Here is a 25614-nt window from a genome sequence, read left to right on the forward strand (position 1 = left end):
AAGACTCCCTAGCCCTCGCAAATCTAATAGCGTCGGGGTCGGAAAAGAACAAGAGTTGAACAAGGGGGGTCGGATAGGATAGATGAAAGTGAGGAGCCTGGCACAAGTAAGTGGAAGCAATGCCATGGCTCAGCTGAGGGCCCCGTGGTCGCCAACCCACACTCCAATGTTCAGAGCCCTTGAGGCCCCTTTTAGTCGCCTCTTACGACAGGCAGGGGATACCGTGGGTGTTATTCTACCGCCCCCACCCACAGAGGGAATTGGGTCTTTGGTATCTTGGGACCCTGCAAATGACAAAGTGCTACGTTCCATCTGTAGCAAGAGATATTTGAACGTATTCAAGAAACTGTGTGTGTCGGACACTATTAGCTTCAGGCGTGACATCTATGTGGAGCATATCACCGGTGTCCGACAGAGGTGACCAAGTACCCTGACTGGGGTTTTGCCACGGTTTCCCCCAGCCTCTCAAGGTGAATACCAGGGTAGTGAGGTCACATGAGGCCGTGGTTGTGACAGTGATGCAGAAAGAGACTGCTATCCTGATTTTGACAGACTACAGCTTCGTAGTGAGTGCATAGCGTAGTGAAGTGTTTTGTAGTGTAGTGTAGTGTTCTCGATATAAAAGGACAATTCTGGACATTTTCATGCCAGGTTTTATATCTTGAAGAGTAGTGTTGTTGTATCCATTTATTGTAATTTATTTTAAACATTGTTAATAAAAAAATTCTATTCTTATCAGCTTAATTTTGTGCCCCTGTAATTCAGGAAAAGCAGGGTTTTCGCTTTTCAAGCTGAATTTGGGCTGGTAAGATCAGCGCTCACTTTGGTTGCCCGCCCCGTGGTTGCCAACCCACGCTCCAAATTTCAGAACCCCTGAGGCCCCTTTTAGTCGCCTCTTACGACAGGCAGGTGGTGGTGATTATTGTTTTAAGAGGAAGTACAACTAGGCAACCATCCTCTATATAACACTAATCAGAGAGAAAAAATGGAAGGGGTCCGACACTTCGAAAAATGAAGATATCGGCCAAAAGAAGACAAGGGCCACGAAGGGCGGGAAAATGAAAGACTCCCTAGCCCTCGCAAACCTCATAGCGTCGGGGTCGGAAAAGAACAAGAGTGACCAAGGGAGGTCGGATAGGATAGATGAAAGTGAGGAGTGGTGGTGGTGGTGATTATTGTTTTAAGAGGAAGTACAACTAGGCAACCATCCTCTATATAAAACTAATCAGAGTGAAAAATGGAAGGGGTCCGACACTTCGAAAAATGAAGATATCGGCCAAAGGAAGACAAGGGCCACGAAGGGCATGAAAATGAAAGACTCCCTAGCCCTCGCAAACCTAATAGCGTCGGGGTCTGAAAAGAACAAGAGTTGACCAAGAGAGGTCGGATAGGATAGATGAAAGTGAGGAGCCGGGCACAAGTAAGTGGAAGGAACGCCAGGACTCAGCTGAGGGCCCCGTGGTCGCCAACCCACGCTCCAAAGTTCAGAGCCCCTGAAGCCCCTTTTAGTCGCCTCTTACGACAGGCAGGGGATACCGTGGGTGTTATTCTACCGCCCCCACCCACAGGGGGTTGTGTGTCGGACACAATTAGCTTCACGCGCGACATCTATGTGGAGCATATCACCGGTGTCCAAAAGAGGTGACTAAGTACGCTGACTGGGGTTTTCCCACGGTTTCCCCCAGTGGTGGTGGTGGTAATTATTGTTTTAAGAGGAAGTACAACTAGGCAACCATCCTCTATATAACACTAATCAGAGGGAAAAGTGGAAGGGATCCGACACTTCGAAAAATGAAGATATCGGTCAAAGAAAGACAAGGACCACGATGGGCGTGAAAATGAAAGACTCCATAACCCTCGCAAACCTAATAGCGTCGGGTGGTGGTGGTGATGATTGTTTTAAGAGGAAGTACAACTAGGCAACCATCCTCTATATAACACTAATCAGAAGGAAAAAAGGAAGGGGTCCGACACTTCGGAAAATGAAGATATCGACCAAAGTAAGACAAGGGCCACGAAGGGCGTGAAAACGAAAAGTCCCTAGCCCTCGCAAACCTAATAGCGTCGGGGTCGGAAAAGAACAAGAGTTGACCAAGGGAGGTCAGATAGGAAAGATGAAAGTGAGGAGCCTGGCACAAGTAAGTGGAAGCAATGCCAGGACTCAGCTAAGGGCCCCCGTGGTCGCCAACCATCGCTCCAAAGTTCAGAGCCCCTGGGGCCCCTTTTAGTCGCCTCTTACGACAGGCAGGGGATACCGTGGTTGTTATTCTACCGCCCCCACAAACAGGGGGTTGCGGATGAATGGGTTTCCTTGTAAGTGATATGTTCTGAGCTCTCAATTGAGCGATGACATTAGTAGACGAATAAACTAGAAGTGAGTTTTTAAAAGTAGGAACGATCGTGATGTTCAACAGGACAAAATGGGGTAAATATTCGTTTATAGGAAAAGGATTTAGTGAGTAAAATCGTGTACCAAATGTGACGTTTGATAAGTTTTCGACTATTGAAATCACTTGACAAGACTGATACAGAATATGCTACCCGGCCGATGGCCATCAATATAAATCAGTGGTGAATGATTGACTGATTTTTAGGGTAGTCCATCACTGGTAAAAGAGGCACATTTTTAGGCGTTTCATTTTTCTAGAGCAGTGCCAATCGAATTTTGAAACTTCGTCATTAGTCTGAATATTTAATGCCTGTGTATCTAATGCTACTTGCAGAAAACTGTGTAGTTTCTTTTAAAGGAAAACAGTATTGCTCTTACGGACCTACATGGAGTGAACATATCCCCTCTGAGACACCCATAATTCCTCATGATTATGAGATATTATACTGTACTTTGTAATATATTATGAAAGACAAATATAAAGGATGAGGCATTTCTGCGCGTGAGTTATGTAGTTATACTGCTCTAGAAAAATGAAACGCCTAAAAATGTGCCTCGTTTACCAGTGATGGACTACCCTAAAGTGAAAGTTTCCGTTTTGTGCAGGGTATGACAGCATAGAATATTGATACAAAATTCGATCTCTTCATGTTGCCATATAATCTAAGTACTATTATCAGGGTGTGGAGCTCGAATTCAGGAGAAACTGGATTGAATATCAAAGCTGTGGTTTAATGAGTATTGCCTCATGACTCAGTTTCTCATTATTCGAAGAAATTAAAGAATGTTCAGTCCGGTCTGGTGTGAAACCCCCCTTGTTTAGAGGACGGCCTTATACATATATATTTTCGTTAATTTTATTGGAATCCTGGGTCCAAAATCCATGTCATTGAAATAAATTTTGCTAGATTGGGATATAGTCGTTTAGATTATAGACTTCTGAAGTCATCTGACATGTGTAAAGATTATTGGTGTTTAGTGAAATGAACTGATAATAAACATTTCAATTCAAATGGTTCATACTTTATTCACTTGTGCACTCACTCACACCATGAGGTATTCGTTAGGAAAGAAGTTCTCTTCACTTGATATGAACGGCCACTTAACACTCTTTTTATAGGAATCTTTTAATATACCTAATATTATTATACATGTTTTTAAAGTCAATTCCATACCAAAAGAGCAAAGGGGACAGTTTATTGCTCTGGAAAAAATACATCCATCATATTTACGTGAAGAAAAACGAAATAATTATGATAAAGCCAACACTAATCGTCTGTTGGGTGATGAGGTGGAGAGCTTCTGTGAAGTCCAATTCCTAACACATCACATAAAACACACACGTAGCCGCTAGGGGCAGCTCGTTCTAGGCGGCCAAGACGGCCGTCCCGACGACACGGAGGCGAAGAGGCAGGCTATCAGGAGCCACGCCGACGGGCATCTCAGCCAAGACAGGCCGCGTCCCCCGTGCTGCATCGCCGCAGGGTTCTCGCCTGCAACACAGAAACCATCCATCACCGTCAGTATTTTAACACAGTTCTGAGAATGAATCTGTTTGAGATGGACCACACAGATATGAATGAACCTGGGCTGAACAATCAATGAACATATCCAAAATTGAATGATAATACTCATTTCCTCGCAAAATTCAACCGTAATATTATTGGTGGAAAAGAGCTGGCGATCTCGGAGCAACTACGGATGCTGGACTTCCATGTCCACTGTAGAAATATAACATATAAAATGTACATGAGAGGTGGTGGTGATTATTGTTTTAAGAGGAAGTACAACTAGGCAACCATCCTCTATTTAACACTAATCAGAGGGAAAAACGGAAGGGGTCCGGCACTTCGAAAAATGAAGTTATCGGCCAAAGAAAGGCAAGGGCCACGAAGGGCGTGAAAATGAAAGACTCCCTAGCCCTCGCAAACCTAATAGCGTCGGGGTCGGAAAAGAACAAGAGTTGACCACGGGAGGTCAGATAGGATAGATGAAAGTGAGGAGTCTGGCACAAGTAAGTGGAAGAAATGCCAGGACTCAGCTGAGGGCCCCGTGGTCGCCAACCCACGCCCCAAAGTTCAGAGCTCCTGGGGCCCCTTTTAGTCGCCTCTTACGACAGGCAGGGGATACCGTGGGTGTTATTCTACCGCCCCCACCCACAGGGGGTTGTACATGAGATACCTTATATAGAAAATGAGATTTCTGAGATCATGAAGAGAATTCGACGCAATACAAACCCATTTTTACTAATATGTAGGATGTATGTAGCTGTAGTGCCCATCTCTGCTCTGGTTGTTTTTCAGTGTCGTTGCCTACGAGATACACAAGGCCGGGAAGTGGACCGATAGAAATGCGGGTCGCAAGTAGTTTTACGAACGTCCGCTAGAGGTCTCGACATCTTGCTATGCTGCTCGCGCGAAATACATTCAATTATTGGTACATGTTGGTTTCTAAAGACGTAAAATCTACAAATAATGAAGTTAGGACCACCTAAATGTGATTTCGAGTGGTTGGATGTAAAGTAAGGCAAATTTAAGTGGTATTTGGAATTATTTTAGGCGAAGTCAAGTGTGATAATTAATAAAAGTAATACATTAAAAATGACTTACCATGACCACTGCTCGTATCACTCACATTTTTAAGATCTTCCAACTTAAAGGCTTTGTCCTGAAGTTCTTTCGCAAGTCATGAGCATCTGTAATTAATTGTATGAGCTTCATTGTCGAGTATTGGCTTTAAACGTTTTGTAATGAGAGTTGCAGTCAGTACTCTCTGATTACACTCGTCACATTTGAATACCTCAATGAACTTTGGAACAAAAAAACGCGAAGTTTTTCAACTAAATTCGTATTTTCCAGATAACGTAATGAGTGACGCGTAAAATTCAACGTATTTTACAGGAAGTAAACAAATTCATTTGAGGGGTAGCGTAATGCTCCACGATCTTTCAGGTGGTGGTGGTGATTATTGTTTTAAGAGGACGTACAACTAGGCTACCATCCTCTATATAACACTAAACAGAGGGAAAATATGGAAGGTGGTGGTGGTGATTATTGTTTTAAGAGGAAGTACAACTAGGCAACCATCCTCTATATAACACTAATCAGAGTGAAAGTATGGAAGGGGTCCGACACTTCGAAAAATGAAGATATCGGCCAAAGGAAGACAAGGGCCACGAAGGGCATGAAAATGAAAGAGTGGTGGTGGTGGTGATTATTGTTTTAAGAGGAAGTACAACAAGGCAACCATCCTCTATATAACGCTAATCACAGGGAAAAATGGAAGGGGTCCGACACTTCGAAAAATGAAGATATCGGCCAAAGGAAGACAAGGGCCACGAAGGGCGAAGATGAAAGACTCCCTAGCCCTCGCAAACCTAATAGCGTCGGGGTCTGAAAAGAACAAGAGTTGACCAAGGGAGGTCGGATAGGATAGATGAAAGTGAGGAGCCTGGCACAAGTAACCCCCCTGTGGGTGGGGGTGGTAGAATAACACCCACGGTATCCCCTGCCTGTCGTAAGAGGCGAGTAAAAGGGGCCTCAGGGGCTCTGAACTTTGGAGCGTGGGTTGGCGACCACGGGGCCCTCAGCTGAGTCCTGGCATTGCTTCCACTTACTTGTGCCACGCTCCTCACTTTCATCTATCCTATCCGACCTCCCTTGGTCAACTCTTGTTCTTTTCCGACCCCGACGCTATTAGGTTTGCGAGGGCTAGGGAGTCTTTCATTTTCACGCCCTTCGTGGCCCTTGTCTTCCTTTGGCCGATCTCTTCATTTTTCGAAGTGTCGGAGCCCTTCTATATTTTCCGTCTGATTAGTGTTATATAGAGGATGGTTGCCTAGTTGTACTTCCTCTTAAAACAATAATCACCACCACCACCACCACCTGGCACAAGTAAGTGGAAGCAATGCCAGGACTCAGCTAAGGGCCCCGTGGTCGCCAACCCACGCTCCGAAGTTCAGAGCCCCTGGGGAGAAAATGAAAGACTCCCTAGCCCTCGCAAACCTAATAGCATCGGGGTCTGAAAAGAACAAGAGTTGACCAAGAGAGGTCGGATAGGATAGATGAAAGTGAGGAGCCTGGCATAAGTAAGTGGAAGCAATGCCAGGACTCAGCTAAGGGCCCCGTGGTCGCCAACCCACGCTCCAAAGTTCAGAGCCTCTGGGGCCCCTTTTAGTCGCCTATTACGATGGGCTGTGGATAGCGTGGGTGTTATTCTACCGCCCCCACCCACAGGGGGATCTTTAATGAGGAGTGTTATTCTAGTTTTCTTCGATTCGAAAAGTCAGCATAGGCCTAATTGGTGTCTTTTGATGCGGTAGTCGGAAGCAATGAAGTGATCTAATGAATCTGTAACCCTTAATCTGAAGTCTCAATATTTAAAATGTAAGTTACAGACTCTGGATGACGTCCCAGGCGACCAAAGCGAACCTAATTTGCCCCCTTACCCCCGTCCGGATGTAGCAATTATCCACTTCTCCTTTAAAACTGGATCGGCTGGAAATGATTGAAAACTCCAATTATTCTCCTTTTTTTTTGTTTTTTTTTTTTTACGAATTGGACTTACAGTACGATATACCATATTTTATAGAGTATATGAAATTTACTTCGAGTTCATTTGAACACTAACGATAAGTGAAATCTATAAGTAAACGTATTAAAAACACTTTTCTCCATATGTTAATACACTACAGCACATGAAAACTATAGCAAGATGTCGAGACATCTGGCAGCGGTACTACGAACCTGGTTGTGGACTGTTTTTATGCTCAGAACTAGCGCACACTTCCCGGCCTTGTATATCTCGTAGGCAACGTCAGTTTTTAATTTTAGGATTTGCATTGCCTGTTTGGAGTGAATGTTTGTAGATGTCTCCCTGGTCATGTTGATTGATAGTCTACGAACTCTTCTGTAGATTTAGAAATAGTCTTATGTAAATAATTATTAACTTGAGATTATTTAGTTTCGCGTTAAAGTGCAGAGAATACGAATTGTTGGGAGATATGAGGCGAAATATAAAAAGCAGGCCTAAACGTAAGTTTCTTTACATGCATAGAAAAGAAAATGTTGGCACAGGATGCAGTAGTGTGGAAAGCTGCAACAAGCCAGGATATGAACTTGGGTGTCGCTTATTCACTGGATTCTTGTTGGTGGTGATTGGTGGTGGTGATTATTGTTTTAAGAGGAAGTACAACTAGGCAACCATCCTCTATATAACACTAATCAGAGGGAAAAATGGAAGGGATCCGACACTTCGAAGAATGAAGATATCGGCCAAAGGAAGACAAGGGCCACGAAGGGCGTGAAAATGAAAGACTCCCTAGCCCTCGCAAACCTAATAGCGTCGGGGTCAGAAAAGAACAAGAGTTGACCAAGAGAGGTCGGATAGGATAGATGAAAGTGAGGAGCCTTTCACAAGTAAGTGGAAGCAATGCTAGGACTCAGCTGAGGGCCCCTTGGTCGCCAAACCACGCTCCAAAGTTCAGAGCCCCTGAAGCTCCTTTTAGTCGCCTCTTACGACAGGCAGGGGATACCGTGGGTGTTATTCTACCGCCCCCACCCACTGGGGGATGGATTCTTGTTGAGTTTTTTGCAATTCAGACCTGATAAGTGCGCGTGAGGTTTTAAAAATGGAAAGTTATGTCCCTGTAGTTTTGATTCTGTATTCAACTGTAAGTCTTATCGCTGTGATCACGATGTTGAGAGTATGGCAATGATTATGGTATCAATAGTCACAGAAATCTTAAGATTCTATAACTACGATCACAACCGCAGCAATCATGTACAACCTGGGTCTTCTTGCTTTGATCATGATATTGAATGTCATATTAAATGACAAGGTTGGTTGGTGGTTGGTGGTTGGTTGGTGATTATTGTTTTAAGAGGAAGTACAACTAGGCAACCATCCGCTATATAACACTAATCAGAGAGAAAAAATGGAAGGGGTCCGACACTTCGAAAAATGAAGGTATCGGCCAAAGGAAGACAAGGGCCACGAAGGGCGTCAAAATGAAAGACTCCCTAGCCCTCGCAAACCTAATAGCGTCGGGGTCGGAAAAGAACAAGATTTGACCAAGAGAGGTCGGATAGGATAGATGAAAGTGAGGAGCCTGGCACAAGTAAGTGGAAGAAATGCCAGGACTCAGCTGAGAGCCCCGTGGTGGTGGTGGTGATTAATGTTTTAAGAGGAAGTACAACTAGGGAACCATCCTCTATATAACACTAATTAGAGGGAAAAAAGGAAGGGATCCGGCACTTCGAAAAATGGAGATATCGGCCAAAGAAAGACAAGGTGGTGGTGGTGGTGATTATTGTTTTAAGTGGAAGTACAACTGGGCAACCATCCTCTCTATAACACTAATCAGAGGGAAAAATAGAAGGGATCCAACACTTCGAAAAATGAAGACATCGGTCAAAGAAAGACAAGGGCCATGAAGGGCGTGAAAATGAAAGACTCCCTAGCCCTCGCAAACCTAATAGCGTCGGGGTCGGAAAAGAACAAGAGTTGACCAAGGGAGGTCAGATAGGATAGATGAAAGTGAGGAGCCTGGCACAAGTAAGTGGAAGCAATGCCAGGACTCAGCTGAGGGCCCCGTGGTTGCCAACCCACGTTCCAAAGTTCAGAGCCCCTGGGGCCCCTTTTAGTCGCCTCTTACGACAGGCAGGGGATACCGTCGGTGTTATTCTACCTCCCCCACCCACAGGTGGTGGTGGTGGTGATTATTGTTTTAAGAGGAAGTACAAATAGGCAACCATCCTCTATATAACACTAATCAGAGGGAAAAATAGAAGGGATCCGTCACTTCGAAAAATGAAGGTATCGGTCAAAGAAAGAGAAGGGCCACGAAGGGCGTGAAAATGAAAGACTCCCTAGCCCTCGCAAACCTAATAGCGTCGGGGTCGGAAAAGGTGGTGGTGGTGATTATTGTTTAAGAGGAAGTACAACTAGGCAACCATCCTCTATATAACACTAATCAGAGGGAAAATATGGAAGGGGTCCGACACTTCGAAAAATGAAGATGTCGGCCAAAGAAAGACAAGGGCCACGAAGGGCGTGAAAATGAAAGACTCCCTAGCCCTCGCAAACCTAATAGCATCGGGGTCGGAAAAGAACAAGAGTTGACCAAGAGAGGTGGTGGTGGTGGTGGTGATTATTGTTTTAAGAGGAAGTACAACTTGGCAACCATCCTCTTTATAACACTAATCAGAAGAGAGATTGGAAGGGAACCGACACTTCGAAAAATGAAGATATCGGACAAAGAAAGACAAGGGCCACGAAGGGCGTGAAAATGAAAGACCCCCTAGCCCTCGCAAACCTAATAGCGTCGGGGTCGAAAAAGAGCAAGAGTTGACCAAGGGAGGTCGGATAGAATAGATGAAAGTGAGGAGCCTGGCACAAGTAAGTGGAAGCAATGCCAGGACTCAGATGAGGGCCCCGTGGTAGCCATCCCACGCTCCAAAGTTTAGAGCCCCTGGGGCCCCTTTTAGTCGCCTCTTACGACAGGCAGGGGATACCGTGGGTGTTATTCTACCGCCCCCACCCACAGGGGGATGACCAAGAGAGGTCGGATAGGATAGATGAAAGTGAGGAGCCTGACACAAGTAAGTGGAAGCAATGCCAGGACTCAGCTGAGGGCCCCGTGGTCGCCAACCCACGCTCCAAAGTTCAGAGCCCCTGGGGAGAAAATGAAAGACTCCCTAGCCCTCGCAAACCTAATAGCATCGGGGTCTGAAAAGAACAAGAGTTGACCAAGAGAGGTCGGATAGGATAGATGAAAGTGAGGAGCCTGGCATAAGTAAGTGGAAGCAATGCCAGGACTCAGCTAAGGGCCCCGTGGTCGCCAACCCACGCTCCAAAGTTCAGAGCCTCTGGGGCCCCTTTTAGTCGCCTATTACGATGGGCTGTGGATAGCGTGGGTGTTATTCTACCGCCCCCACCCACAGGGGGATCTTTAATGAGGAGTGTTATTCTAGTTTTCTTCGATTCGAAAAGTCAGCATAGGCCTAATTGGTGTCTTTTGATGCGGTAGTCGGAAGCAATGAAGTGATCTAATGAATCTGTAACCCTTAATCTGAAGTCTCAATATTTAAAATGTAAGTTACAGACTCTGGATGACGTCCCAGGCGACCAAAGCGAACCTAATTTGCCCCCTTACCCCCGTCCGGATGTAGCAATTATCCACTTCTCCTTTAAAACTGGATCGGCTGGAAATGATTGAAAACTCCAATTATTCTCCTTTTTTTTTGTTTTTTTTTTTTTTACGAATTGGACTTACAGTACGATATACCATATTTTATAGAGTATATGAAATTTACTTCGAGTTCATTTGAACACTAACGATAAGTGAAATCTATAAGTAAACGTATTAAAAACACTTTTCTCCATATGTTAATACACTACAGCACATGAAAACTATAGCAAGATGTCGAGACATCTGGCAGCGGTACTACGAACCTGGTTGTGGACTGTTTTTATGCTCAGAACTAGCGCACACTTCCCGGCCTTGTATATCTCGTAGGCAACGTCAGTTTTTAATTTTAGGATTTGCATTGCCTGTTTGGAGTGAATGTTTGTAGATGTCTCCCTGGTCATGTTGATTGATAGTCTACGAACTCTTCTGTAGATTTAGAAATAGTCTTATGTAAATAATTATTAACTTGAGATTATTTAGTTTCGCGTTAAAGTGCAGAGAATACGAATTGTTGGGAGATATGAGGCGAAATATAAAAAGCAGGCCTAAACGTAAGTTTCTTTACATGCATAGAAAAGAAAATGTTGGCACAGGATGCAGTAGTGTGGAAAGCTGCAACAAGCCAGGATATGAACTTGGGTGTCGCTTATTCACTGGATTCTTGTTGGTGGTGATTGGTGGTGGTGATTATTGTTTTAAGAGGAAGTACAACTAGGCAACCATCCTCTATATAACACTAATCAGAGGGAAAAATGGAAGGGATCCGACACTTCGAAGAATGAAGATATCGGCCAAAGGAAGACAAGGGCCACGAAGGGCGTGAAAATGAAAGACTCCCTAGCCCTCGCAAACCTAATAGCGTCGGGGTCAGAAAAGAACAAGAGTTGACCAAGAGAGGTCGGATAGGATAGATGAAAGTGAGGAGCCTTTCACAAGTAAGTGGAAGCAATGCTAGGACTCAGCTGAGGGCCCCTTGGTCGCCAAACCACGCTCCAAAGTTCAGAGCCCCTGAAGCCCCTTTTAGTCGCCTCTTACGACAGGCAGGGGATACCGTGGGTGTTATTCTACCGCCCCCACCCACTGGGGGATGGATTCTTGTTGAGTTTTTTGCAATTCAGACCTGATAAGTGCGCGTGAGGTTTTAAAAATGGAAAGTTATGTCCCTGTAGTTTTGATTCTGTATTCAACTGTAAGTCTTATCGCTGTGATCACGATGTTGAGAGTATGGCAATGATTATGGTATCAATAGTCACAGAAATCTTAAGATTCTATAACTACGATCACAACCGCAGCAATCATGTACAACCTGGGTCTTCTTGCTTTGATCATGATATTGAATGTCATATTAAATGACAAGGTTGGTTGGTGGTTGGTGGTTGGTTGGTGATTATTGTTTTAAGAGGAAGTACAACTAGGCAACCATCCGCTATATAACACTAATCAGAGAGAAAAAATGGAAGGGGTCCGACACTTCGAAAAATGAAGGTATCGGCCAAAGGAAGACAAGGGCCACGAAGGGCGTCAAAATGAAAGACTCCCTAGCCCTCGCAAACCTAATAGCGTCGGGGTCGGAAAAGAACAAGATTTGACCAAGAGAGGTCGGATAGGATAGATGAAAGTGAGGAGCCTGGCACAAGTAAGTGGAAGAAATGCCAGGACTCAGCTGAGAGCCCCGTGGTGGTGGTGGTGATTAATGTTTTAAGAGGAAGTACAACTAGGGAACCATCCTCTATATAACACTAATTAGAGGGAAAAAAGGAAGGGATCCGGCACTTCGAAAAATGGAGATATCGGCCAAAGAAAGACAAGGTGGTGGTGGTGGTGATTATTGTTTTAAGTGGAAGTACAACTGGGCAACCATCCTCTCTATAACACTAATCAGAGGGAAAAATAGAAGGGATCCAACACTTCGAAAAATGAAGACATCGGTCAAAGAAAGACAAGGGCCATGAAGGGCGTGAAAATGAAAGACTCCCTAGCCCTCGCAAACCTAATAGCGTCGGGGTCGGAAAAGAACAAGAGTTGACCAAGGGAGGTCAGATAGGATAGATGAAAGTGAGGAGCCTGGCACAAGTAAGTGGAAGCAATGCCAGGACTCAGCTGAGGGCCCCGTGGTTGCCAACCCACGTTCCAAAGTTCAGAGCCCCTGGGGCCCCTTTTAGTCGCCTCTTACGACAGGCAGGGGATACCGTCGGTGTTATTCTACCTCCCCCACCCACAGGTGGTGGTGGTGGTGATTATTGTTTTAAGAGGAAGTACAAATAGGCAACCATCCTCTATATAACACTAATCAGAGGGAAAAATAGAAGGGATCCGTCACTTCGAAAAATGAAGGTATCGGTCAAAGAAAGAGAAGGGCCACGAAGGGCGTGAAAATGAAAGACTCCCTAGCCCTCGCAAACCTAATAGCGTCGGGGTCGGAAAAGGTGGTGGTGGTGATTATTGTTTAAGAGGAAGTACAACTAGGCAACCATCCTCTATATAACACTAATCAGAGGGAAAATATGGAAGGGGTCCGACACTTCGAAAAATGAAGATGTCGGCCAAAGAAAGACAAGGGCCACGAAGGGCGTGAAAATGAAAGACTCCCTAGCCCTCGCAAACCTAATAGCATCGGGGTCGGAAAAGAACAAGAGTTGACCAAGAGAGGTGGTGGTGGTGGTGGTGATTATTGTTTTAAGAGGAAGTACAACTTGGCAACCATCCTCTTTATAACACTAATCAGAAGAGAGATTGGAAGGGAACCGACACTTCGAAAAATGAAGATATCGGACAAAGAAAGACAAGGGCCACGAAGGGCGTGAAAATGAAAGACCCCCTAGCCCTCGCAAACCTAATAGCGTCGGGGTCGAAAAAGAGCAAGAGTTGACCAAGGGAGGTCGGATAGAATAGATGAAAGTGAGGAGCCTGGCACAAGTAAGTGGAAGCAATGCCAGGACTCAGATGAGGGCCCCGTGGTAGCCATCCCACGCTCCAAAGTTTAGAGCCCCTGGGGCCCCTTTTAGTCGCCTCTTACGACAGGCAGGGGATACCGTGGGTGTTATTCTACCGCCCCCACCCACAGGGGGATGACCAAGAGAGGTCGGATAGGATAGATGAAAGTGAGGAGCCTGACACAAGTAAGTGGAAGCAATGCCAGGACTCAGCTGAGGGCCCCGTGGTCGCCAACCCACGCTCCAAAGTTCAGAGCCCCTGGGGCCCCTTTTAGTCGCCTCTTACGACAGGCAGGGGATACCGTGGGTGTTATTCTACCGCCCCCACCCACAGGGGGACGGGGTCGGAAAAGAACAAGAGTTGACCAAGGGAGGTCGGATAGGATAGATGAAAGTGAGGAGCCTGGCACAAGTAAGTGGAAACAATGCCAGGACTCAGCTAAGGGCCCCGTGATCGCCAACCCACGCTCCAAAGTTCAGAGCCCCTGGGGCCCCTTTTAGTCGCCTCTTACGACAGGCAGGGGATACCGTGCGTGTTTTTCTACTGCCCCCACCCACAGGGGGCCCTTGGGGCCCCTTTTAGTCGCCTCTTACGACAGGCAGGGGATACCGTGGGTGTTATTCTACTGCCCCCACCCACAGGGGGACCACCCGCAGGGGGGCCCACTGGGCCCCTTTTAGTCGCCTCTTACGACAGGCAGGGGATACCGTGGGTGTTATTCTACCGCCCCCACCCACAGGGGGAAAATGACAAGGTTGTTGCTTATTCCATGGACTGTCGACCTAAACGTCAACAAATGAAATTTTACTGTAATAATAATGATACACTTCCTGGCTCATGCTTCAGTGCAACGTCTCTGGAAGCCATTTGCAACCCTAACTCCTTCTGACTACTTCATTTGCAGAGTGAAATGGACCTGAAAGTAGAGATCATAGTGGTACCAGTTTGGTTTGAAGGACCATCAAATACTTCGCTTTTAAGTATCATTCCAGATTACCTATGATTAGAATTTAATCCATAGCTCCATAGCAGGTTGCTGTACAATAACACATCTCAAAGCAAACACCTCGATGAGGGTCAAGACTGTCAGAGTGGTGGTGGTGGTGATTATTGTTTTAAGACGAAGTACAACTAGGCAACCATCCTCTATATAACACTAATCAGAGGGAAAAAATAGAAGGGATCCGACACTTCGAAAAATGAAGATATCGGTCATAGAAAGAAAAGGGCCACGAAGGGCGTGAAAATGAAAGACTCCCTAGCCCTCGCAAACCTAATAGCGTCGGGGTCGGAAAAGAACAAGAGTTGACCAAGGGAGGTCGGATAGGATAGATGAAAGTGAGGAGCCTGGCACAAGTAAGTGGAAGCAATGCCAGGACCCAGCTGAGGACCCCGTGGTCGCCAACCCACGCTCCAAAGTTCGGAGCCCCTGGGACCAAGACTGTCAGAAAACTGAAGCTCCATGTATGACCCCAGTTAGATCTACAACCGAGGTAAGTACATAATGCTGATCAGTACTTCTGACTCTCTCTCGTCAATAACAACCAAAACACTGCGTCCTAAAATAGGGGTGAAATGCTCCCAGGTACATTCACTGCGTCACTATGAGAAAGTACTGGGTTACGAAGACAGTCTAGTCTCGTATTCAATAGTCAGCCTAAACGAACCAAAATAAAGAAATATGAAAATTATAGCATACAATATGTTATTCTCTACAAGCTTAACTCTACTTAAATATTTCATTAATCAGTTATAAAAATTCGTAGGAAAGGAGTTTTCTTTATATAATCTGAAATATATTGAAATCGACGGCAGTCGAGCAAATTAGTAATCAGGGACACTGTTCTTAATATTTTGTCGGACGGAATGAGTGCCAGTGGGGAGGTGCACTTGCATTTAATTATTCTTTTATGGGTCATAATGTGTGCCAGTTATGTTTGAGCACTCATCCATACGTGTCAATCGTGAGGTATTACTAAGTTATGACTGACTGGTTATGACTCATGAGTAAGAGTTCGTTACCTTGACGAGGAATTTGGAGATTATTATATATATATATATATATATATAAAATTCGCTGGGGCCATCAAGGACCACGTTAAGTCTTGTTGCATTTGACACTGAACTTGGCCTTCTTTAGAGCCCAAATTTCCCTCATTCTTTGTGAGTGGGCCTGCTTACGCTCCTCTATCCAAGGGGCACCGTGTCTTCTCTTCGGTTGCTCGTCTCGGTTTAGCCCGTTCGTCAATATTTTCTTGCGGAAGAGATCTCTATTGAGGGCGTCTTCAGCTGAGATATGTAGCATTTGCAGGTCTTCTTTGGTATTTCTAAACCAGCGAATTGTGGTTTTGGGGTTTGAATCAAAAAAGTGGAAGATTTCTTTAGTTAACTTTCTACCGTCCATTCTTTTCAGATGACCATAAAATCGTGCCCGTCTTTTTCTGATTGTGTCGGTAATTTTCTCTATTTTGCTGTAGACTTCCTTGTTGGATCTCTTTTGATGGATTCCATTTCTGTACTTTGATCCCAAGATTCCTCTCACAATTTTGCGTTCTCTTTTCTCCAGTTCTTTAAGGAGTCCTTTGTTGGCATTTAGAGACAGGGTTTCGGATGCATATAGAACTACTGGCTTCAGAACTGTTTCATAGTGACGTATCTTGGTGTTTTGGGAAAGGCATTTTTTGTTGTAGATTGTGCGGGATGTTTAGTAGGCTATTTCCAGTTTGCGTACTCGCTCCTGAAGTGCTTCTTTATCCAGTCCATTTTTCAGGATGATCTCACCCAGGTATTTGAATTTGTCTACTCGGGTGATGTCCCCGTATTTTGTATGGAGTTTTGGTGGAGCCTTTTTGATGTTAGTCATTACTTCCGTTTTCTCAAACGATATCTGCAAACCAGTTTGTTCGGCAATTTCCTTTAAAATTTCAACTTGTGCTCTAGCGGTTTCTATGTCGTTTGAGAGAACAGCAATATCATCGGCAAATGCTAAGCAGTCTGTCGCGATCCCCTTGGATTTGGTTCCTATTCTCAATGGACTGTAGTTGGTTTCCTGTAATCTCAACCGCCAGGTTCTGATGATCTTTTCAAGAACACAGTTGAAGAGTATCGGGGATAGCCCATCACCTTGTCGGACTCCTGTTTTGATGTCAAAGGAATGCGAGAGACATCCGTGGAACTTCACCTTGGATTTTGTATCGGTCAGGGTGGCTCTAATTAATGCCAGCAGTTTCAAATCAACTCCAAATTCATTTAAGATGTTTAGCAGGACTTCCCTCTCAATGGAATCGTATGCTTTCTTGAAGTCCACAAAGACAGACACATACTGCTTGGACCTTAGTGTACAATATCTGATGATCGTTTTGAGATTTTGAATCTGTTCAGCTGTTGAAGGACCTTTTCTGAACCCTCCTTGGTATTCACCTATTTGATGTTCGACTTGTGCTTCCAAACGCTCCAGGATGGCAAGTGATAGAATTTTGTAAGTCACGGGTAGCAAAGATATTCCTCTGTAGTTGTTGATGTTCTTCATGCTGCCTTTTTTGTGTAATGGATGGATCAAAGCTATTTTCCAATCTTCTGGTAGGGTCTCCTTGTTCCAAATTTCTTCTATTTGCTTTTGCAAGATATCAAGTGATTCCTCTGGGGCATATTTCCATAGTTCTTCTACTACTGAGTCTTCCCCCGGCGCTTTGTTATTTTTGAGACGGGCAATGTGGCGCTTGATTTCATATCTGTCGGGTGGTCTGGAATCTGGGTACCTGAGTAAGGGTTCCTCGGTCTCAATGGCGCTTTGCGGTCAATTAAGTAAATTCTTGAAGTAATCTGCCAGAATACTGCAATTTTCTTCATTTGACGTCGCCAGTGTGCCGTCCTGTCGCTCAAAGCATAGAGATGCTGGTTTATAGCCAGTGAGTTTGCGTTTGAAGGCTCTGTAGTACTCTGCTTTCATTCCTTCTAAAGTTTTGTTCTATCTTTTCAATGAGAGATTTTTCGTATTTACGTTTCTCAGTTCTGAACACCCTAGCTGCTTGGGCACGTTGGATTTTGTAGGTTTCCCAATCATTTTCTGATTTCGTAGAGTAGTGCTGTTTCCACGCATTGAGTCTTTCTTGGAGGACTGATTCGCAGGCATTATTCCACCAGGTATGCTTTTTGCTTCTCTTGATTTCTGCAACGTCTTTGGCGGCCTCAAAAAGGAGACTTTTGGCGTTGTTAAAGTCACAGTCATTTGGTCTAGCCTTCTCCTGGAACTCCTCGACCCTTTGCCGAAGTTTATCATTGTCGAAGCGTGTGATCTGTTTAGTTGTCTTCCTTGTGTTTGCGGGAATTGGTTTGAATTTGGTAAGAGACATATAATGATCTGAGGCCACATTGATGCCTTTCTTTACCTTGACATTCATAATCTCAGGGCTGTTTCTCCTGGAGATCGCAACATGATCAATTTGGAACCTTCCGAGAGCTTGGCCGGGAGAACGCCAAGTCATTTGCTTTCTGGGTAGATGGCGAAAGTGGGTCGACATGACCTGCAGGTTGTGATTTTCGCAAATGGTCACCAGTCTTTTGCCGTTGGGATTGGTTCTTTTGTGAGCAGGGTAATTTCCTATAACTTTCTTGTACTTCTGCTCACGACCTAGTTGGGCATTGAAGTCACCCAAAAGAAGCTTGACATGGTGTTTGGGGATTTTGTTCAATTTTTCATCCAGTAGGTCCCAGAAATTATCAACTTCGTCTGGATCAGACTTGTTCTTATCGTTTGTAGGAGCATGTGCGTTAACTAGGGCGTAGGTTTTGTTCGCGCATTTAATTGTGAGTATAGACAATCTGTCATTCACAGGTTCGAAATTTGCAACCGATTTAAGGATCTTGGTTCTAACAGCAAACGCGGTTCCAAGTATCCCAGCTCCATTGAGGATTCCTCTTTGCTCTTTACTCTTGAAAAATCGGTAGCCTTCAGATTCAAAAATCTCTTCATCTGGGTACCTTGTTTCCTGTAGGGCCACTATGGATAACTGATTTTCGTGAAGAGCTTTGGTGAGGATTTTCAGCTTGCCAGTTTGTGTAAGTGAATTTATGTTGAAAGTTGCTAGAAAGGTTTTAGATTTTGGCCTGAGTTTTTGACTCTTTGGGATACACCGAGACGCTCCGACTCGTCTCTTGCATGATGTCGAGTCTCCCCCAGAATCCGAACGAGACTCGTGCGCCGTGGCGTTCACGACGAGGGATTTATCCGAAGATTTACCCCCTGGGGTATGTTTCTTGAAATGTTGTGCCATCATGCTTTTTGACTTGACTTTGCTTTGGACGGGTACCCATCCTTTTACAACTAGGGTTGTTAGCCCTAGAGGTTGCCTCTAGATGTTTTCTGGCTTCTGTTCATTTACCAGTCCTCGCCGTAACCATGGCAAGGGACCAGTTTTTATTTTCACGGTGGTATTTTATTTCCCTACTACCCTCTGACTCTGCTGGCGGCAGAGCCAGCGAGCTTCCCCAATTCCAAAGGGACGCGCCCGATGGAGGTAACCGGTAAATCCCCACACGGGTATTATTATTATTATTATTATTATTATTATTATTATTATTATTATTATTATTATTTTCGTTTCAGCCATCTATGGGCTGCGATTGCGCAACTTCCATTGCTTTCTCAAGTTCTTTCTCCTTCCCCTTTCGCCAGTATTCCTTCATCATGTGGTTTGCTCGTATTCGTTCTTCTGCCCAAAATACTCTATTCTTCCTCGTTTCTCATCAGCTAGGTCCTTCACCTCCGCAACTCTCTGCCTGAAGATTTTTCTGTTTGTTATATCTTCGGCCGTGATCCCACATTTTTTTTCTAAATATCGGTGGACTTCTTTTACCCATGGGACTCCCCCTGTGGGTGGGGGCAGTAGAATAACACCCACGGTATCCCCTGCCTGTCGTAAGAGGCGACTGAAAGGGGTCCCAGGGGCTCTGAACTTTGGAGCGTGGGTTGGCGACCACGGGGTGGTGGTGGTGATTATTGTTTTAAGAGGAAGTACAACTAGGCAACCATCCTCTATATAACGCTAATCAGAGAGAAAAAATGGAAGGGGTCCGACACTTCGAAAAATGAAGGTATCGGCCAAAGAAAGACAAGGGCCACGAAGGGCGTGAAAATGAAAGACTCCCTAGCCCTCGCAAACCTAATAGCTTCGGGGTCGGAAAAGAACAAGGGTTGACCAAGGGAGGTCGGATAGGATAGATGAAAGTGAGGAGCCTGGCACAAGTAAGTGGAAGCAATGCCAAGACTCAGCTAAGGGCCCCGTGGTCGCCAACCCACGCTCCAAAGTTCAGAGCCCCTGGGGCCCCTTTTAGTCGCCTCTTACGACAGGCAGGGGATACCGTGGGTGTTATTCTACCGCCCCCCACCCACAGGGGGTTTCCAAATCTGAGAGTCCCTTCGTGGCTATTGTCTCAGCTGCGTATAAACATTTAAGTTTGACTATCGTGCTCTAGTGCTTGAATTTGACCTGGTAGGAGAGTGACTTAGATTTGTAGGTATTTTGACTTAATCTGAATGCAGTTTCCATCTTTCTTGCACGTTCTTGAATTGCTGCATTTTCTTTCATGTTTGGAGTCAAAATTTCTCCTAGGTACTTGAATTTTGTAGCTCTTTTGATGACACTGTACTTGATCCTCATTGTCCAAGTTGGGTGAGTGGTATTTATATTCATGTACTCCGTGAAGGGTTATGAACTTTATGCTGTTGGTCCGTATTGACCTGAGATAACATATAAATTATAAACAGGAGGGGTTTCCACCTATTCAATACATAGTTATATTTACAATGTTATTTACATTACATGGGACTAGTTTCAACCCTACATGGGGTCATCATCAGCCATATTTAAACATACACAATAGCCTATATGACGAAATCCTAAAACATGTTTCTAATCAGAAAGATCCTTATGAATATATAATTTACAGTTAGACGTGTGGTTGAAACAGGCAAGGTGCTATGGCGCTCAAAGTGTTGCAAATGAAAGTGAAATATTGCGAGTGACATAGGTGAGCAATATATAATACAAGTACATAAACACGCTAAAAAGTCTGGGTGTAAAAGTACAAATGAGATGTTCTGTGTTGTAGGTCTATTTGATTTTAGACACATGGTGTATCAGATGGAATTCAGTAGGTCCTGGTTATACATAACAGTTGTGGACCGAGTGCAATGGTGGTGGTGGTGATTATTGTTTTAAGAGGAAGTACAACTAGGCAACCATCCTCTATATAACACTAATCAGAGGGAAAAGTGGAAGGGATCCAACACTTCGAAAAATGAAGATATCGGTCAAAGAAAGACAAGGGCCACGAAGGGTGTGAAAATGAAAGACTCCCTAGCCCTCGCAAACCTAACAGCGTCGGGGTCGGAAAAGAACAAGAGTTGACCAAGGGAGGTCGGATAGGATAGGTGAAAGTGAGGAGCCTGGCACAAGTAAGTGGAAGCAATGCCAGGACTCACCTGAGGGCCCCGTGGCTGCCAACCCACGCTCCAAAGTTCAGAGCCCCTGGGGCCCCTTTTAGTCGCCTCTTACGACAGGCAGGAGATACCGTGGGTGTTATTCTACTGCCCCCACCCACAGGGGGAAATACATATACATATACATATACATATACATATACATATACATATACATATACATATACATATACATATACATATACATATACATATACATATTATCATCGCCTGAATTTCACTCAGAAACCAACTGAACAAGTTCTGGGTATCTTAAAATATGGCCCAACATTTTACATCTTCCTCTGGTCAATTGTAGCCAAATAGTTCTCTCAACAATTCGATTTAATTTCTCTTCATTCGTGATTCATACTACCCATCTCATTTTCGGCATTCTGACGTAACATCATATTTGAAAAGCTTCTATTCTTTTTCTTTCTGAGCTTCTTATGGTCCTCGCTTCACTACCGTACAATACCACGCTTCTGATGGTACCTATTCGTAGTGAGGAAATTTGTCTTCTTTAGAAATACCTTCCTTCCCTGTGCTACTCTGCATTTTATGTCCTTATTTCTGCCATCATTAGCTATTTTACTTCCCAGGGAACAATATTCATTTACTTGCATTAAGACTTCATTTCCTAATCTAATATTTCCTGCATCCCTTCAACTGCACTCCATTACTTTTGTTCTGGGTTTGTTTATTTTCACCTTGTACTCCTTCCCCAACAATGTGTCCATTTCTCCAGATCTTCTGCAGATACTAAAGTACTGACTAGACAACAGACAGTCATTAATTGCTAGAAATTACAAAAATGTTATTGCTCATGACAGATTTCGCTATGAATAGATTCAAACATTTTTATTATGACTTATTTCCTGTGGCCTCTTCAGGAGCATAGGGCTTCGATGAATTTTCACCAGCGGACTCTGCTGCTGGCCATCCGATAAAGGTCGTCAGCTTTTTGTCCATCCGGCTATTTTTCATCTCTGTTTCTTTAATAAGTTTATTTAAGAGCTTACGAGTTATTGGCCCATAAACTCCGAGTGCCTTGGTGGGGCTGCCACCTTAAGGCCAAGGCACTGCCCCTTACACGGATGTTGGTGTATATACTGAAGAATGAGCATCTCCTCCCCTCTTCTTAACAGTGTATAGTTCGGTTATAGCGCCGGTACTCGGTCGCTATTTACCCAGTCTGTGTTAACAGGGAGCACCACGAGAAGGTTAGATTTGACATTTGGCTGAGAGAGGCTATGCATTACGCATCATCAGCCCTTGCTCCCTATCAGCCCTTGCTCCCTATTTTTATTATAGTGAACGCAAAACTCATCATTTAGAAAGCGTGACATTTTCCGTTACTACTTACAGCACAGAATACATGTGACAGCTGATTATCGATACTTATCTCGATGTCACCCATATTCATGTGACGCGATGATTAAATTGGGTTTGCTAGTCGATACGTATGAGGTGGTGGTGGTGGTGATTATTGTTTTAAGAGGAAGTACAACTAGGCAACCATCCTCTATATAACACTAATCAGAGGGAAAATGGAAGGGATCAGTCAACAGAATGGTTTGATGCCAGCCTTCCATGCCACCCTATACTGTGCTAACCTTCTCATTTCTACATAACCACTACATCTTACATCAACTCTAATCTGTTTGTCATATTCACACCTTGGTCTTTCCCTACCATTTTTACCACCTACACTTCATTCAAAATATAACTGAACGAGTTCTACGTGTCTTTTAAGTAGTGTCCATCCCTTCTGATTATTTTTCACCAATTCGAGCCCCTGTCATCAATTCCATTCAGTATCTCTTTATTGTTGATTCGATCTATCCACCTCACCTTCTATATCAATTTTTTTTCTGCTAGTCTTCACTTTATGTCCTTACTTCTACCATGATTAGTTGTCATATTACCCAAGAAAATATCTCCATCTACTTTCTTTACGATTTCATTTCCGGCATCACCTGACTTCGTTCAAATCCACTCCATTATTCTGCTTTGGACTTATTTATTTTCGTCCTATACACTTCCCCAACACAGTCCGTACGATTCAGCAATTTTTTCACTTCTTCTGCAGATTTAAGTAATGGAAGAGGATGAAGCAAAATCTTAGGGAATCACTAAATAAGTTGTGGTGGTGATGAAGTTCGAAAGATGAGGAAAGAATGGATAACAAAGAAAATGTTGGATAAGATGGAAGTAAGAAGGAAATGGAAGGAGTAGGAACTTTTAACTACACCTTTCACTTGATTAAAGTTCTCCTGGTACGATATTGTGAGAACAGGTTCCGGAGGAAGAGAAACCTGAGGCAATGTACAGAAAGATAAACAGTCTGAAACAGAACATGCAGGAAAGATATGCATGAAAAAGAGATGAGATGAAGCAGAGAAAATAAAGGAAAATATGAATGATGTATAGGTTAGTTGCTGACCTAGACTTTGTATCAAAGAAGAGAAAGAAATGATGGTACATTGGTTCATAAACCTGAGGAAGTTGGCAAAAATATGTGGAGTGCCGATATGAGGTGGATCAAGAACCAAACAGTAATGACTTAAAAGGTGGTGGTGGTGATTACTGTTTTAAGAGGAAGTACAACTAGCCAACCATCCTCTACATAACACTAATCAGAAGGAAAAATGGAAGGGATCCGACACTTCGAAAAATGAAGATATCGGCCAAAGGAAGACAAGGGCCACGAAGGGCGTAAAAATGAAAGAATCCCTAGCCCTCGCAAACCTAATAGCGTCGGGGTCGGAAAAGAACAAGAGTTGACCAAGGTGGTGGTGGTGGTGATTATTGTTTTAAGAGGAAGTACAACTAGGCAATCATCCTCTATATAACACTAATCAGAAGGAAAAATGGAAGGTGGTGGTGGTGATTATTGTTTTAAGAGGAAGTACAACTAGGCAACCATCCTCTATATAACACTAATCAGAGGGAAAAATGGAAGGGATCCGACACTTCGAAAAATGAAGATATCGGTCAAAGAAAGGTAAGGGCCACGAAGGGCGTGAAAATGAAAGACTACCTAGCCCTCGCAAACCTAATAGCGTCGGGTGGTGGTGGTGATTATTGTTTTAAGAGGAAGTACAACTAGGCAACCATCCTCTATATAACACTAATCAGAGGGAAAAAAAGGAAGGGGTCCGACACTTCGAAAAATAAAGATATCGGCCAAAGGAAGACAAGGGCCACGAAGGGCGTGAAAATGAAAGACTCCCTAGCCCTCGCAAACCTAATAGCGTCGGGGTCGGAAAAGAACAAGAGTTGACCAAGGGAGGTCGGACAGGATAGATTAAAGTGAGGAGCCTGGCACGAGTAAGTGGAAGCAATGCCAGGACTCAGCTGAGGGCCCCGTGGTCGCCAACCCACGCTCCAAAGTTCAGAGCCCCTGAGGCCAGTTGACCAAGGGAGTTGGTGGTGGTGGTGGTGTTTATTGTTTTAAGAGGAAGTACAACTAGGCAACCATCCTCTATATAACACTAATCAGAGGAAAAGGGGGAAGTGGTCCGACACTTCGAAAAATGAAGATATCGGTCAAAGAAAGACAAGGGCCACGAAGGGCGTAAAAATGAAAGACTCCCTAGCCCTCGCAAACCTAATAGCGTCGGGGTCGGAAAAGAACAAGAGTTGACCAAGAGAGGTCTGACGGGATAGATGAAAGTGAGGAGTCTGGCACAAGTAAGTGGAAGAAGAGCCAGGACTCAGCTAAGGGCCCCGTGGCCGCCAACCCACGCTAAAAAGTTCAGAGCCCCTGAGGCCCCTTTTAGTCGCCTCTTACGACAGGCAGGGGATACCGTGGGTGTTATTCTACCGCCCCCACCCACAGGGGGATGACCAAGGGAGGTCGGATAGGATAGGTGAAAGTGAGGAGCCTGCCACAAGTAAGTGGAAGCAATGCCAGGACTCAGCTAAGGGCCCCGTGGTCGCCAACCCACGCTAAAAAGTTCAGAGCCACTGGGGGTTACATACAGTTTCAGATTCAAATGCGCACTGTGCTTTACAATTACACGCAGTATGAATATCATCAATACTTTTAACTACACCTTTCACTTGATTAAAGTTCTCCTGGTACAACGATATTGTGAGAACAGATTCCAGCAGATGAGTGCTGTGAAACTCTATACGAGCCGGTGCTTTTAGGAACAGACTTTTTGGTGGTGGTGGTGATTATTTTTTTAAGAGGAAGTACAACTAGGCAACCATCCTCTATATAACACTAATCAGACGGAAAAATGGAAGGGATCCGACACTTCGAAAAATGAAGATATCGGCCAAAGGAAGACAAGGGCCACGAAGGGCGTGAAAATGAAAGACTCCCTAGCCCTCGCAAACCTAATAGCGTCGGGGTCGGAAAAGAACAAGAGTTGACCAAGAGAGGTCGGATAGGATAAGTGAAAGTGAGGAGCCTGGCACAAGTAAGTGGAAGCAATGCCAGGACTCAGCTGAGGGCCCCATGGTCGCCAACCCACGCTCCAAAGTTCAGAGCCCCTGGGGCAACAGACTTTTTCCCTCTTGAAATTACTTTGTTGACAGATGGAAAGAGGGTACGCATCTTTTCGTTAATAAGATGCCATCCATTGGCCAAACATGTGACATTGATCC

At 44.5% G+C, this 25614-nt stretch overlaps 1 protein-coding gene across 1 annotated transcript in view; it reads right to left on the reverse strand.

Moving 5' to 3' along the window:
• Positions 1 to 3597: 3597 nt before the first annotated feature.
• Positions 3598 to 25614, reverse strand: part of LOC136856710 (limbic system-associated membrane protein) — a 1090706-nt gene continuing 1068689 nt past the window's right edge. Inside the window, exon 6 of the mRNA XM_068227414.1 lies at positions 3598 to 3882. Within this exon, the coding sequence (XP_068083515.1) occupies positions 3740 to 3882 (143 nt within the window). The 3' untranslated portion in view covers positions 3598 to 3739. The remainder of the gene's footprint in view (positions 3883 to 25614) is intronic.

Source organism: Anabrus simplex, chromosome 1, assembly GCF_040414725.1.
Source record: "Anabrus simplex isolate iqAnaSimp1 chromosome 1, ASM4041472v1, whole genome shotgun sequence".
NCBI lineage: Eukaryota > Metazoa > Arthropoda > Insecta > Orthoptera > Tettigoniidae > Anabrus > Anabrus simplex.